General features: G+C 28.4%; 4 protein-coding genes across 5 annotated transcripts in view; 3 read left to right on the plus strand and 1 right to left on the minus strand.

Moving 5' to 3' along the window:
• LOC100210004 (uncharacterized) overlaps positions 1 to 18 on the plus strand; it is a 125,964-nt gene extending 125,946 nt beyond the window's left edge. The window contains exon 21 of the mRNA XM_065816355.1: positions 1 to 18. This exon is cut by the window's left edge and continues 3,008 nt beyond it. The gene's annotated coding sequence lies outside the window, so the exon portion shown is untranslated.
• Positions 1 to 16,628, plus strand: part of LOC136090181 (tigger transposable element-derived protein 1-like) — a 101,830-nt gene that overhangs the window by 73,765 nt on the left and 11,437 nt on the right. The window lies entirely within an intron of this gene.
• LOC136089342 (SCAN domain-containing protein 3-like) lies at positions 3,220 to 5,098 on the minus strand. Its single transcript, XM_065815315.1, has 2 exons — positions 4,890 to 5,098; positions 3,220 to 4,673 (listed from the first exon to the last, which is right to left on the minus strand). Exons 1-2 carry the CDS (start codon positions 5,047 to 5,049, stop codon positions 3,553 to 3,555), a joined length of 1,281 nt encoding a protein of 426 aa, XP_065671387.1. The 5' UTR covers positions 5,050 to 5,098; the 3' UTR covers positions 3,220 to 3,552.
• Positions 5,344 to 12,568, plus strand: LOC136090182 (uncharacterized). 2 transcript variants are annotated; one of them, XM_065816357.1, is made up of 10 exons: positions 5,344 to 5,421; positions 5,526 to 5,663; positions 5,792 to 5,954; positions 6,166 to 6,276; positions 7,009 to 7,105; positions 7,214 to 7,679; positions 7,979 to 8,220; positions 8,415 to 8,590; positions 8,776 to 11,528; positions 12,041 to 12,568. In XM_065816357.1, exons 1-5 carry the CDS (start codon positions 5,379 to 5,381, stop codon positions 7,031 to 7,033), a joined length of 480 nt encoding a protein of 159 aa, XP_065672429.1. In that variant the 5' UTR covers positions 5,344 to 5,378; the 3' UTR covers positions 7,034 to 7,105; positions 7,214 to 7,679; positions 7,979 to 8,220; positions 8,415 to 8,590; positions 8,776 to 11,528; positions 12,041 to 12,568. The 2 variants fall into 2 exon arrangements, with proteins under 2 accessions (XP_065672429.1, XP_065672430.1); XM_065816358.1 differs by lacking the exons at positions 6,166 to 6,276; positions 7,009 to 7,105 and having other exon boundaries at positions 7,216 to 7,679; positions 12,041 to 12,567.

Here is a 16,628-nt window from a genome sequence, read left to right on the forward strand (position 1 = left end):
AATATATCGTCAAAGAAATTTTTATATGCATATTATATATTACAGATTTTTAATTTTATTTTTACCTTTTTATTCGATTATTTCAATTAGCAGATAAAATTATATATTATATTATAAATTACAGATTTTTAATTTATTTCTTACCTTTTTATTCGATTATTTCAAATAGCAGATAAAATTATATATTATATTATATATTACAGATTTTTAATTTTATTTTTACCTTTTTATTCGTTTAAAGCAAATAGCTGATAAAACTTGATAAATAGCATTCAGTTTTATCTAACATGCGTAATATTAGTATTGTGGATTATCCTCCTCCGGCTGCCATATAGTGACTACATTCGAAGGTCCGCAAAGACAAGTTTAGCTTAGAGCATTATAACTCGCTTTGACGGACCAAGAGCAAGTATGTTTATGAAGAACAGAAGAAGTAAATAAGATCAAAACTCAGATGTGTTAATAAAGATAACATAGAGAAAAGATATTGCACTAGTGGTTAGAATATGCAACTTGACTTTTGATTAAACAAAGAAAATTTGTGTTATTTCTTAATAATAATTCTTAGTCAATAAAGCATTTTTAGTTCTATATACTAAATAGAGGTACAAAGTTTTGACGCAATACTTTTTTACAAACAATGTGTTTTTAACTCATGTACCAACGCAACACATAACATTTGTTATATTGGCCCAAATAACACAAAGTGTAATCGGTCCACCTGCAGATCCAGTACAGTTGCGCCAAATAACGCAAATTATACTGCATATTGCTTGGGTTATGTGTAGGTGGATGTACACTTTTTTAAAAAAATGCTGTTACAATCTTTTTGCTATTGTTGATTTCAGCAAGTATTTTAAGAGAATATAAACTTTTGATTATATTAAAAATGTCTAGTCATCTTTGTTAAATAAAAAAAAATTAGTTACCTAAAAAGAAAAACAGTTGATAATTTTTGCGTTGGAATTTTTTTTCCAATTATTTTAAGTTAACCAAAAAGTAATACGAAATTTTATATGGTCGCCGAAAGTTATAACATAAATTATAACAAAAGTTAAAATAATTTAGTTTAATTTATTTTCGAAATAAATAAGATAATTATTTTCGAAATAAGTATAATAAAGAAATAAGTATGGTATTTTTAAATAATTTAGTTCAATTTATTTTCAAATAACTATTGTAATCGCAATAGTTTAGAACTTCCTATATTTATTCCTACTGCTGATCATTCTTGGAAAACATATATCAAATCGATTGCAAAATTAGCATCTGCTAAGGCTGCATCTCTTTATCGTGCTTAACACTTTCTTACTCTGGATTATATTCTTTATCTCTATAAATCTCAAATCCGTCCTTGTATGGAATACTGTTGCCATACCTGGGGCGGATCTTCCAATGATGCCCTTTCTCTTTTAGACAAGGTACAAAATTGCATTGTGAGCATAGTTGGACCTGCTCTTGCAGCCAACCATTATCACATCGCTGTAATTTTGCTTTTCTTTCCTTTTTCTATAAATACTATAATGGGCATTGCTCTAAAGAGCTAGCGTCTATTGTGCCACCTACTAAAATTCATTTCGTATTACGTCATTCAAGTCTCATCCTTTTTCGGTGACTGTTCTTCAGTGCTCCAAAAACTCTTACTTGCCTAGTTTTTTTCCTTGAACATCAATTCTCTGGAATTCGCTTCCTTCACTTTGCTTACCTGATTCATATAATTTGCAATCTTTTAAGCCGTCTGTCAATTGTTATCTTGCTCTATAAATTTCATCTTTTCTCTTCCAGTAACTTCCAACTCTAATAATGGCTGCTTGCAGCACCGTTGGAAGCGAAGATGTTGAAAAGAAAAAAACCTAATTTTTGATTTGGTTTGGTATCTATCCAACAAAAATTATTAAAGCAAAATATGTTTATTATGCTAATCCATTGCAACAATGTTACGTATACGTCGTATTACGTATGCGTACGTATTGCATAATCTTACGACGCTACTTATAACGTTATGATATTGCGTACACAATATTATTATGTGTAATAATATACCATTGTACTTTATTAAAAACTAGAATGATTAAACTTTAATATAAAGTTAAATCAACCTAATAGATTTTTGTTCTTGCATTCGCTGAAATTCCAAAAGCTTTGCATTTTTTAAATCACTTTTATATACTGATTACATAAATTATTCTGTTTATTTTATTGCGGAACGAAGTTATTAGTGTAGGGTTGCCATATGGTAATCTCCGAAAAAGAGGAGATTTTGCAATTTGTGGTAAATGAAAGGGGCGTCAACTTTATTTAGCAAGGTGGTAGAGTGGGTACCCCTATTATGAATCTAAAATAAAAACCATTTTTTAAAATAACATTCGTTTTGTTAATATAAACAACTGGTTTGAAAATTATTTTTTGGACTCTTACAACTAATTAATGTAATTTTAATTATAATGCAAGTGTACGATCAAACTCAAATTTATTGAACAAGAGATAAATATATATATAAAAAGAATCAATAATTCATAAAATTTTTAATATATTTTTAAGTATACCGTTCTGTATATTTTTTATTATATATTTTATATATTATTCTATATTAAAATATACCATTAAGTATGTCTAATTAAATATAGCATATATTTAAATATATATATATATATATATTTAAATCAAAGTATAAATAAAATGTATACATATTTAAATAAAAGACAAATGAAAGATAAAAGCTGTATAATTACAAGTTACACATTAATTCTAATTTTGTATCATTTGTATCAATCTTACTAATCACTTGTATCAGTATCTCTTTCACCAAAGCTTCTATTTGTGGGAACAGAACTGTAAACAGGGGAAAATGGATCATACCAACTATACTTTTTTGTTGAGCCTATTTTTTTCAATAAGTCTTTATTTGATAACAAATACTCATGGAATTCATTACATGAGTATGATTTGAAATTATATTTTACACATAAAATACTTTTAACAAGCTCTACTGATAACCTACTTCTTTCTTTTGTCCATTGGCAAGACATTAAAGAAAACAACCGTTCTATAGAGGCATTGTGGCTTGGAATACAATAAAAAAATTGCACTATTTTCAACAGTTCAGAACCACAGGACTTGTCTGACAGGTTACTAAAATACTTGACCCAAATATAGTTAGAAAGTTTTAACTTGTTGTGTAATTTAATGTCTTTTTATTGTTTTTCTTTTCTTCTTCATCGAACTTTTTTACCTCTTCTTTGTGTCTTTTAAAAAACTTAACAAAGTTAGAAAATTGGTCATGGCACAATGATTCATTAACTTGAAAAGAAGCTTTTCATTTACAAATAAAATTGATTCTTCAACCTGAAGTTGGGATACTATCCAGTTTCATCCAACTGAAAGCTTTGAACTCTTGGTATTGGAAGAGCCATTTATTGAGGTACAAAATTGAGCCTTCATAGACATTAGAAAATTCAACAAATAGAGCACTACATTTATCTCCATATCCATTATTTTTCATTTTCTTAAAAATACTTTTAACATTTAAAGGTACAAAGTTATTACTTTCAGTTAAAAGTTATTACTGTCAGTTAAAATTTCAAGAATTTCCTCTAGGATGTAGATACTTTCAGCTAAACTATTCTTTTCTTTTTCTAGATAAACAATTCTCTCAAGAAAAACATATATTAGACTATGAACAAAAAAAAGTCTAGCTTCATTAGAATCATCATCAAAAAAATTTCTAATAATAACAGGTACAGATTCCTGAGATTGAAAATAGGACTTCAGTGCTAGGTACATTTGTAAGACTCTATTTACACAAGGAAACAAAGACAACCACCTTGTTTTTGAGTGGTATAACAATTGCCTGTATTCTACATCTACGAAATTACAAAAGCACTTCAGCTCTTCAGTTCTTATTGTATATATTGAGAAGTAATTAAATATTTTCAAGATAATTGACTCTACATCAATGGAAAGTCCTCTGTCCAAACCGTTTTGAATACAATTGTGCAAAACATGAGCAGGACATCCAGATCCTAACATCTTAGGGTTAAGGACATTTTTAAGAAGGCTTAACACATTATTGCCCTGACGCCTGTTGATACCCCCAAAGTTAGTGTTGGTGTTATCCCCAGCAAAGGCAATGCATTTGTTTTGTATGTTTGAGTTTTTTAAAGTGTCAATAATGTAGCCTGAGATAGTTTCAGCTATCTCATCAGGAGTGGCTTTAATTTCAATGACCTTAGTTGTGACACCTTCTTTGTTTGGATCAAAGTACTGGATTAAAATAGGAAATATTTTGGTAGAACCATGATTACTGCCATCGGTTGCTAATCCAAAACAGGCAATGTTTTTCAGATCCTTTATAGTTATGTCAATTGAGTGGGGAGACAACACTGACGTAATTATTGCCTCTGATTTTGTTCTGGCACAAGTGACTTCTTTAGCAATTTTTGAATCCGGATATACAGTTTTGTGCAGCTTACTGACACAATCCATTGAATTAAAAGACTGGTGGTGACTTACTGTATGAAATGCTAATGCACCTTCTACAGCATGAACTTTTTCTTGCAGAAGATTGTCTTGTTTAGGCTGTAAAAATGACTTAATTGGCCTTGTAGATGCAACTGATTTTAAACATTTTTTGTGTTTTGTTGTGTTTAAGTGATATTCCAAATCCAGAGCACCTAAAACAAAACAACATTTAAAAAAAAACCACATGATTTGTAAAGATGTAAAACATTTAGGCTACGGTAAAAAAAAGACTAAAATACAAACTAATAGTTATAATAAACTATAAATAATAATTCAAAAGCTGAAAAGACCTACAATAGTTATTGTAAGATGCAATTGATAAATAAGATCAAATTAGGAAAATTTAGGTGAGATGAATTATTTCTTACCTTTGTGAGAAACAGAAATATATGTTCCAGAAGGACAAATTTTGCATTCGGCTTCACAATCAATTCTTCCTTTCTTAAAACTAGAAAATTTTTCTTGAAGGACATCATTAAAAGTGCAGCTATACTTTTTCTTTTTTAGGTTTTGGTTTAGATTTGACATTAAAATTAATTAATTAATTAAGCCATGTTTGACATATGTTATCTTCGTGGGTTAGTGCTAAATAATGTCGTTCAAAAGGACATTTCCGATTTTACTAAAATCGCAGACCTAGAAAAATGTTAACGCATGCGTAATTTTCATGTATTTTAAAACGATATCAAAATTTAAAATTCATCTCGTGCGCTTAGTGTCGTTCAAAAGTACATTTATTAAAAAATGATTCATCTATTCATGATATTATTTTTTAATGTTTATTTTCTTAAGCAGTTAACTTTATTTTATTTATTTAGCTTTTGTTTGAAATTTGTGCATTAATTTTTGATTGTAAAATGAACGAAGATAGTTGCTCTCTTGATTTAGTACATTCAGTGGGTAAGATTCTTTATTATCTTATGTGATTCCTAATCATTTACTAAAAGAGCACTGCTTTTATGATCATAAAAATAATTTACTATTTTCAAACCTAATGTTGTCAGTTGAATCTACAGTACCTGTTGTCAAGCATGTTTTTGCCACCTATGCAGATGTTTGTGCAAAAGTTGCAGAGCACGAAATGTTGCACACAGTGCATTATGTTGTTACTTGTACAGGTAGCATGGAAAAGAACTTTGAAGGTTGGCAAATTAATTAAATAATCTGTAGATAAAGTTTTGTCTAACTGTAGCAATTGTTTAACTCTATTTCATGTTTTTCCCCCTGTAACATTGTAATAAAATGAAGAAGTGTAATTTATTTCATTTAGAATTGTTTAAGAAAGAACACAAGTTGTTTTATGAAGACAAAGATTTTGCTTACACAGGAGTACCATTTATTGTGTCAACACGGACAAAACTTGACTGTCAGCATCGAAAAGACCGAAATATTAAAAAAAGGTCCAGTATAGTAAAAAGAAAAATGAACAAGCTGTAAGTTTTAATCATTTTTTTGAAACTTAATTTTAAATCATAATTTCATATTTCTTTTCTATAATAAAAGTTATAATTACTTATATTACAAAGATTATAATTTGACATTATAATATTCTTTAACATTTATATTTGTATTTATTTCATAAATAACAGATCTGTATTAAGATTTTATCTCATTTAAATTGCGTTTGTTTATTTTAATGTGTAGAGTACAGATCACTATTGCCAAAAAAACAGAGTCTTTCTGCAGGATACCAAAAAATTTAATTGCCCTGCCAAGGTTTATATTAAAGAAATTGTTGAATTTCCAGAGTTTAAGGTATTGTATTGTTATAGTATTAGTATTGTTATGTTATTAATATATACTAGTTGATCTGACCCGGATCAACTAGTATATATTAATAAAAAAATATGGGTTTTTGTAAGTCTATTCCACACTGACCTTTTCTTTACTTTTTTTCTTTATATATATCCTAGCTTTCCAGACCCATAAAATATGGGTCTTTACCAAATCTACCATTTCTATACTTATTTATTTCACACCAATCATTTCTATAACTATTATTTGTTTACTATAATACTTTTACGTAAAATAACTCATTTTGAAAAATTGCTTTAAGAGCAAAAAAATTAACATACGCACCATTTCAGCATTTGTTTTTCTCTTAACCACGTATCATTGTTGGCTCAGTGTTGTTTTATAGGATTAAAGACAAGTACAGCAAGATTGAAATTTTTCAATCTTGCTGTATTTATAGCAATATTTCTAGAAAAATTTTATAATAATATATATCTATAATAAATATAGCAATATTTATAGCAAAAAAATATTATTATACCGAAAAAGATTTCTAGTTGTTAAAATAAAACATCTTTAATAATACTTTTTGATATCATAACATATATATATATCATATCATAACATATATATATATATATATATATATATATATATATATATATATATATATATATATTATATATATTTATATATATTATAGGCATGTATATTTTCATTTTTGTTATAACAACTTAAGTCTCATTTTTACAGCTTCCAAAAAATTCAGATAGGTTAAGAAAAGAAACATCAAAAAAACTCCGCGTAGCCTTACCTAACCCTGAAATTTTACTTAAGTCCAGTAGGTGATGTAAGTGAATATTTTCCTGTTATATTTTTTTCAAATTTACAGTTGTTTTTACTTTGTTTCCTTGTTTTTTAAAGTTTTCTATGAAATTGATGAAGTGTTATTGTTTAGAGTGCTGGTCTCAGTCAGCCCATTTCTGAGAATCTCATTGTAAAAATTGGTGAGTTGGTAAAAAAAAGGTGTTAATACTGTATCAGAAATGAGACGGCATCTTGAATTTTTGGTTGGTGCAGAATTTACTGCCAATAGTAATTTACAAAGTACGAACAAACGTTACTTTCCGTTTCCATTCGAAATCATATGCTGAATTCAAGAAGAAAACTTCGCAGATCTTTGATCGACCAAGAATGTTTGCATGATAAAGTAAATGAATGGCGAATAACTTTTTAAGAAGCAATAATAAATTTAGACCAAAAGGTGTAATTGTTGTTAGACCAAAAGGTGTAATTGTTGATAGCAATGATCCTGAGCTTAAGGATTCATTGTTGTTTATTTATCAAGATATGTGGCAGAAAAGATTACTCTTGCGATATGGAACTGACGTTATTTTTCTTGATGCAACATATCGCACAACTAGGTATGCTTTACTGCTTTTTTTCTAGTTGTTAAAACAAACATTGATTATCAGATTGTAGCTATTTTTGTGTGTGAAAATAAAACCACATCTGCTATCACAGAAGTGTTATTGTGCATTAAAAAATGGATCCCTACATTTCAACCAAAGTTTTGTTTAACTGATTACTCAAATGAAGAAATAAAGTCTTCACCTGGAATCAGTGTTTCCAGGTGAAGAGTTGCTCTATAATCTTTTTTTTTTAATTTTTTTTAATGTTAACTCAATCATTGTATAAACAAAGTCCAACTGTTTTTCATTAGGGTGTAATGTTTTAATTTGTGACTTTCATTGAGAGCAAGCTTGGGAGAAGTGGCTTTTTAAAACTGCTAATGGATGTTGTGTTGTTAAAGGTGCAGTTAAGTTAAAACTGCATAACATTGCTCATGCAACTTCAGAGGAAATTTGCCAAAATGCTGTTGACGCATTAAAAGATTCAGAAGAGTGGAAAAGTAACCCAAAACTAGCAGAGTATTTAAATAGTACTTGGTTATGTAACCTAAAGGTTAGTATATATGTTACAAAAAATAAAAACATTTTGGTTTTTATCCATCTTTTAGCAAGAGTCATTAACAAAAATTATTTATTTACTATATTTTCAAATTAATATTATTTCATAATAATTCTATTATTAATAATTGTTTTTTAATTTATTGCAATGATGTTCCCTTTGCTTGTAGTGTTAATCTTCTTTTTCAGAGATGAGTATTTGCTTTTCGACAACAACATTTATTGGGAAATATTAATACTAACAATGGTACTGAACGACGAAACCAATCTTTAAAATATAGTTTTTTGGAGAAAAGAAAAAATTCTTCTCTGACAGCTATGCTTAGTATTTGTATAGAGGAATTTCTTCCTCACAATTACGAAAAGTTAGTTATTTTATGTTAATTATGCTACAGCCACTTATATATAAGTACTGCTGATTACAAAAATAAATAGCAGTAATTTTATGTTTATTTCAAACTTTCAAAAATAATATCGTTGTTACCATTATTGTATTGTTAAACTAAGTTAGATTAAATCTGGGCTAACTAGACAATTTCTTTTCTTTTAGCTATGTTGATAAAAATAGGAGAGTGAATTCATCTTACAGAAAATATAAGGATAACATTCCAGCATATTTGACAAATTGTCCACAACCTTTAGTAAAACATTGTATGAAAATGATAGACAAAGTAATAAGCATGGATTTAATCAGAGTTAGCGCAATAACAGACAGATTATACAATGTTGCTTCATTTCAGAGTAATAGTAGAGAAACTTACCAATGCTATCTTGGTGGTGCAAAAAATTTGCCAAGTTGTTTATGTTCAGCTTGGTTATATAGTGCATATCCATGCAAGCATTTTTTTGCCATTTTTATTAAAGAAAATCGTAGTCTGATTTTGGTTCCTCTTATAGAGATTCAGCATATTTTGTGCATTGCCAAATGAAAATATTTTTTTAGATTTGGCTTCAAACAATAAATCATTAAAAATGAATAGTCTTTAAGATGTTAAACAACTGCATGAATCTGTGCCACCTAAACATAATCAGGCAATACACAGTATTTGTTCTATAAATAGGAAAGTCTCAAATCTTGATCAAAATATACCCCATAGTCTCCCACAGGTAAGACACACACCAGCAGCATGTCGTGAGCAATAATGCAATAATAAATTTGACACATTTATGTGACTCTCATATAGCAACAGACAATTTGTTTGATGAGCTTTATAAACTTAAAGCAAGCTTTGAAGAAACTCTTAAAAAAAAGCAAGGGGTTATTCTGCTTCCAGATAAAAAACCAGAAACCTGGATCAAGTTAGATACAAATTTACCACATCTTGTTAATTTTCCTGTTCAACACAAAAGAAAAATGCCAAAAGAGTTGGTGTAAAATATGACATGTTCAAGGCAGCTTCAAATATTGACGTCATCTCCAAAGAAAAAAATGAAACTTGTATGACTCAAATTTTAACTAATCACATACTTGATGAAAATTGTGAAATGTTTACAGTACCAATGAGTTGATAAAAATTGAAAGTAGTGAATGTCAAGAAAAAATAGTATTATTGGATATATGTCAAGAGTTTGATGAGGCCAACATAGTTAAAGATAATTTCCATCTTATAAGGGATTTGCACTCTATTAGTGATCTAAAATGCTCATTTATTGGAGATTCAGAAAGGAATGACATAGAAAAAGGAAAATGCTTAATGACAATGTCATTCACTTTTTTCAACCAATGATGTCAGTTCAGTTTAACATTAATATTGGTCTGCAAGATCCCATTAAAGGAAAGGTTATGTCTTTTGATATATGTCCAAGCAATCCATTTGTACAATTTCTTCATGATGAAAATCTACATTGGGTTTGCGTTACCACATATGATTGCAAGCCTGGGGAGATATATATTTTTGACAGTCTTTTTCAGGGTTCAATAAGTATTGAGACAAAAGGCAAATATGCTCTACACTGCCAACAACAACAAAAAATTGTTATTAAAGTTCTACCAATTCAACAACAAACAAATGGTGATTGTGGTCTCTATGCTATTGCGTTGGCTCAACAGGTACTTGAAGCAAACAAGATACCACCAAGTACTCTTATGTTTGAGCAAAGTAAAATGAGGATTCATCTTCTTAACTGTATACTAAACAACCGGTTAGATGTCTTCCCAACTGCCATTACCCCTTCTGTGTTTAGGAGATGTGTAGCAAAGAGTTTCCATATTCCTCTGCATTGTTCTTGTCGCATGTTTTGGATCCTTGAAGATGAACGAATTTTTAATAGGTATGTTCCAATTTTTCAAATAATGTTTTAAAAATGATGTTAAACTTGGAGTTGGTGAGGCTCCTTAGTTGTTGCGATGTAAGTCTAGCTTGGAGAAGAAAAACTTTGATATAAAATCGATTGATAAATAATTCATTTTATTTTCTCTAACTTTAGTAGGGGTAGGGTGACCGTATTAGCTTTGCATGATAATGTTATAAATGGTTGTTTCACTATAATTTTTGTTAGTATACATATAAAGTTATAATTAGAATCAATTGTTCCATTTATAATTTCTTTCTTTTTATTTATAACAACTAATGGATTTGCATTTGCAATTGCTCAATGTGTAAAAAATGGTTTCATCGTGAATGTCAAAAAATTCCACAGTGTGCATATGAAAAGGAAGATGTTTTATGGAACTGTCATAATTGCCAGATGTACACAACAAAAACCTAAGGTTTAATCAGTTAAAAAATGTCACAAGTTGTTAAGGTAATCTGATATATTAAACTGTTGAAGTTATAGTTGATTACAACTGTTATAGTTATAGTTGTTGAAGTTATATTGTTACAAGGTTATTATATATGATGATGATAGGTATGGAGCATTATTTTTTTATATACATTTTCATTGTTGCAGGTTATACTTTCAAAATCTCAATTTTAATTTGAAATATTCTCAGTATATTGTTTATTTATAAAAAGTTTTACATTTTCACTACTTATTAAATTTTATTACATTCGGTATGTTTTAGTATTCTATATTTCTTCTTTATCACTGAATTGAAATTAAATGATATTGCTGCATTCTGGCATTTCAATTGCTGTTAATATGATGCATAAACCTATGAAATAATAACAGTTGTTATTGGAAATGCATATAGCTTGGTGATGATACCAGCAATCCAGTTATTGTTATTGGAAATGCATATAGCTTGGTCATGATACCAGCAATCCAGTTATTGTTATCGGAAATGCATATAGCTTGGTCAATGATACCAGCAATCCAATTTTTGTTATTGAAAATGAATATAGCAAACCTTTTCTAAAAGTAAGTTTTTTCTTTAAGATTTTTTATATTTGAAGTGGTATTCTCAAATGCTTAATACATAGTCGAGTAAAAATGAAAGAGGGTAAGGTAATAGTACTTATAATGTAAGGAGTGGAAATAATTTTTTAAATCCAACTATGGGTTGTATTTCTTTTTAGTTCAAATAAACGGAAGATGGAATGAATTACCTCTATATTTTATAACAGCTGTTACACTAATTTCTATGAGATGTAATGTGCAAGCTTTATACGATAATGAGGAGTATTACCTGTTCCGTAATGCTACAAATAGCTTTTTCGCCTAAAGTTTTGATCAGTTCGAGTTCAGGGATACCGTTTCTTTGTTTATAACAAATAAAAATTAATTAATGTGGTGTAAATGAGGTCGGTGTTGGTAAAAATTAAAAAAAAATAAGTTAATAAACTTGTATTAAGCATTTGAAACTATGCTATGATCGACTTATAGTGTCACAATATATATTGCACAATAAAAATTTAATTTTTTATTTTTAGCTAACAGTCATTATTGGCGCCATGACCTGCAAGTTTTACGTATAAATCTGTTATCACAGTCCCGTGCTGCACCATCGCTCCAGTGTTTTGTCTAATTTGCTCTCGCAATTTTTTTATGAGTAGTTATAACGTGAATGTTAAATGAGTTAAACATAAATATGTGGAATCTTGTGTAAAAGTTTTTACTGTGTAAATAACAACAAAATAGTAAATTCAGTCAACAAAGTGAGAGCGACGTGGGTGTTTTTTTCCTGACCAGATATCAAATGCAAAAAATATTTAGAACAAAATCTTTGGTCGTAATCTTGTTTAACTATCCATCTATGACCTGTTTTTTCTTACAAAAATTAAACTAGAGTTGGCCTTAATCTGAATGAGAGGTTTATAGCAAACCTGGGAAATTGGTTCGTTTTAACTAAAAGGGTTTTGTTATTTGTTAACTAGATGGTCAGAGAATTAAGGATTTGCGATTCAGAAATGACTCATTTTATAATAGAAATAGTGTTTTTTCTTCTTTTTTTTGCTGCTGCCATCCATTTAACTTTTGAGAATTGATAAAATCTTTATTGAAATAATTTGCTTTGACAACCCAAAATTTTAATTTGTTTTTAATTCATTTACAACATCGAAGATAGATGATTTTTATAAATAATTTTTTGTGACAAAAATGGGCCGATTTTTTTTTAAAAAAAATCACGTAATAGATCGTTAAGGCTAAGTTCGACTAAGTCCCGCATTAGCTCATAAATAACAATTTTTCAAGACTTTTTAAGTCCAAACTCTTTAGAAAAGATTTATGATACCACGATAATTCTTCCCTAACTTTTATGAAACAATAAAGAAGTTTTAGTTTTAAGTTATGTTTTTTAAGATCATTCGAAGCAATAATATGTTACAAAAACTAGATGTCTAACTTCGACATCTTGAAAAGCCGCCTTCACCCTTTTTACAAATGGCGGATTAAATTTGTAAAGAGATATTTAACTTTTCTTTTCTTAAAAATGAAGTAAATATATTTTAAATATTATTCATGTCAATGTGTTAAGAATTAGAATACCTGTCAAAAAAATAACTTATCGACGGGGATAGTGTAAAACCGCGTAACTAGCATTGGGTAATACCGCGTATCTTCGATACATACTTTTTACTGGAGAAAAGTTAAAACTTTGCATTATTTTTATTTCAACAAATTTAGGGCTCCTTTTAGTATAACCAATACTATTGATGTTTTTTGTAATGTCAACAATAAATATTTGGTGTTAAAACTATGAGTAGCCAATGCTAGTTACGACGTTATGTTCCCTAAATTCATTTCAGATAAGAATAGAAAATTTAAAAGAAAAGTGAAACGGTAAGCACTTTTGGAGACCTAAATTTATATACAAAAAAACAAAAGGACGACTATATATATATATATATATATATATATATATATATATATATATATATATATATATATATATATATATATATATATATATATACAGCGGTGGCCAAAAATTAAAGACCACTCATTTTTTAGTTGGTTTCTTAATCTTTAAATTAAAATTAAGAAGATTCTAATTGACATATTAAATTTTTTTTTTTAATATCTTGTTAATTAAAACATACGGATTAAAGTGAAATAGTTTTTTAATCTAATTCTAATTAAATAGCGTTTAACTTATTAAAAAACTGATGAGTACTTATAAATCTTTAAATAAATTGGACAAAATTTAACGACCACTTTCAAATCTTTAATTTGCACTTATTAAAAATAACAATCCATTATTTTTTTAAACTGTCTTAATTGCTTATTACGTTGGCTATAAAATAAAATGTCGAAACCTGAGTTTCGACATTTCGATATCAAATAAACATTTATTTTTTGAATTGCAATAAGGATATAAAAATATTGCAAAAATGTGTGCAAAGATCGAAGAAAAAGACAGATTCGCGGCTCTTGTATTAAAAAAAGAAGGCTATAGCATCAGACAAATAGCAGAAAAGCTCGGAAGGTCTCACTCTTGCATAATCAACATAATTCAACACGGTCAATTTATGATCGTCATAGGACTGGACGCAATAAAATTTCAAATGACCGTGATGTTCGCTCGTTAGTGAGATTAATGAAAGAAAACAGACAAGCATCATCTACAGACTTGTCTACGAAATGGACACTGTCAAATGGTCTGAAAGCAAGCCCTAGAACTGTGCAAAGGGTCCACTATTTAAATTATTTATGGCGGGCTGCTGCAAAAAAACCACGCTTAAATAAAAAACAAAAATTTGCCAGGAAAGAGTGGTACAAACTACATAAAAATTGGTCAACAGATCAGTGGAGCCGTGTGGTCTTCAGTGATGAAATGAACGTTGAGGTAGACAACAGAAGAGGTCGCGTAATGTTGCGTAGACTTCCAAGCGAACGGTTCGATGAATCATGCATTTTGAAGCGAACAAAATAAGGCAGTGGTTCAATAGGCATTTGGGCCTGTATGAGTGCCTGTGGAGTTGGCGTTTTTCATTTATTCGATGGTAGACTCAACAAAGAAAGGTACATCGAAATTTTGTAAAACTCGCTTATTCCTAGCATTAATTTATGGCAGTTGCAAGATGGATTTATTTTCCAGCAAGATAATGCGCCGTGTCATAAAACGCATGTTGTTAGCGATTGGTTCAATTCTAATAAAATTCAAGTGCTTCAATGGCCTGCCAATAGTCCAGACTTGAATCCAATAGAGAATTTAAGGTCGTGGCTTGATCACAAGCTTGGTAAAGAACAACTTTACAATTTGGAAGATTTGAAATCTTCTACCTCTCATCATTTGAAAAATGTGCCTGATGAAGTAATCAAAACTTTAATGAATTCAATGCCAGAACGAGTACAAGAGTGCTTGAAAACAAATGGAGGAACAACACGTTTCTAAATTATTTTTTTATTGCTTTTTGAAATATTTTTGACACTTGAAATTTTGTCCAATTTTTTTTCCCATTTAAATTTTTTACTAGCCAGTTTTTTAATTTTTTAACATTATTTTGTAAAAAAATTATAAATTCTTTTATAATAAATATAAAATACAATAAAAATTCTTTCTAAAAATGTTTTTCTTTTCTTGATACCTTTCTCCAAAATTAAATTATACTAAGGTTAAAAATAAATTTTGAAAAAAAATGAGTGGTCTTTAATTTTTGGCCACCGCTGTATATATATATATATATATATATATATATATATATATATATATATATATATATATATATATATATATATATATATATATATATATATATATATATATATATATATATATATATATATATATATATATATATATATATATATATATATATATATATATATATATATATATATATATATATATATATATATATATATATATATATATATATATATAATAAAACAAAATGACGACTATATTTGTGAAAAAATTATTTGATTAATTTTTCGAAACTTAGTTGTTAACTCCATGCCTTTTTTGCATTTTATTCTTAAATGACCAACGTTACAGTGTCTGAGCATAGATTGTATGGTATATGCAAACTTTTCAAGTTTCAGTTGACGCTAGACAAAATTTACGCTATTTAATCTAAAATAAAACAACTGCTTTTTGTTGCGTTATACTGCCACCTTAATATTTGTGCAAGTTTATTATTACTAATTAACTATATAATGCGCTTATTGATCCACATTAGAATCGAATTCAGCAAGTTCGCCATGCTTGCTCCATGCATAACCCACCATCGGCCGACAAGCACGTGTTACTCACCGTTCAATAGATGGCAGCCGTTTTAGCCCTTGCTTTGCCAGTGCTCATTTTGGTGTTATTTTTGATTTCTTTTTTATTTATTTTTAATTACTTTCACCCGGCGTTGCTTTGCCATTGCTCATTTTTTGTTAATTTTGCTTTATTATTATTATTTCGTTATTTTTATTTAGGGTAGATTAGGGTAATATAAACACCTTGGTAATATGAGCATACTTAAAGATTTCTTAGATGTAAGCAGTGAAGTTAAAGTTGCTATGTATTTTTTGAATCGACTTTATGTGGTTATTACAGGAATCAGTAAAATTAGCGTAAATCTATATGCAGTAATTAGCGGGTATCATATAATTAAAGCGCTGTTAAATTTTTTGCGCTTTTTAAATAATATCATCACGCATAAATAAATCTGTGGCGCGAAATTTTAGTGCTAAAATAATGAAATTAATTTTTTCATAAAGAAAAATATGTTAGCTAAAAATCCAACCTTTTTGGCTTGAAAAACAATGCATAGAACTATTTAGTTTTGACTTTATTTAAAGATGCAATTTTTGTGTAATATGAGCATGCTCAAATTACCCAGTATTTTTCATTGAAATTATCTAGTTTAAAGTCCTAAAAAAGCAGTGGTTTTATTTGGTTTTTTGAATAAAAATAAAATATAGTAAAACTTTTTAATATTTTAACAATACTAAATATTTTTCTGTAATTTAAATCCAAAAAAATTGAATTTTTATCGTTCAAAGGTTTGAGCTAATAAAATTGAAAAAATAACGAACTAATTTTTTTTTTTTCTTGCGGAAAACATAGTAGTAATGTTTCAACCA

The sequence above is a fragment of the Hydra vulgaris genome, chromosome 13 (assembly GCF_038396675.1).
Source record: "Hydra vulgaris chromosome 13, alternate assembly HydraT2T_AEP".
Lineage (NCBI taxonomy): Eukaryota > Metazoa > Cnidaria > Hydrozoa > Anthoathecata > Hydridae > Hydra > Hydra vulgaris.

What these genes read in the sequence shown, in the direction of transcription:
- LOC136089342 (XM_065815315.1), bottom strand. Translation starts at nt 5,049, where the DNA reads ATGTCAAATCTAAACCAAAACCTAAAAAAGAAAAAGTATAGCTGCACT. An exon ending in TATTTCTGTTTCTCACAAAG is followed by an intron (nt 4,674 to 4,889) that starts GTAAGAAATAAT and finishes GTTTTGTTTTAG; the next exon opens with GTGCTCTGGATTTGGAATAT.
- LOC136090182 (XM_065816357.1), top strand. Translation starts at nt 5,379, where the DNA reads ATGAACGAAGATAGTTGCTCTCTTGATTTAGTACATTCAGTGG. An exon ending in TGATTTAGTACATTCAGTGG is followed by an intron (nt 5,422 to 5,525) that starts GTAAGATTCTTT and finishes TAATGTTGTCAG; the next exon opens with TTGAATCTACAGTACCTGTT. An exon ending in CATGGAAAAGAACTTTGAAG is followed by an intron (nt 5,664 to 5,791) that starts GTTGGCAAATTA and finishes TATTTCATTTAG; the next exon opens with AATTGTTTAAGAAAGAACAC.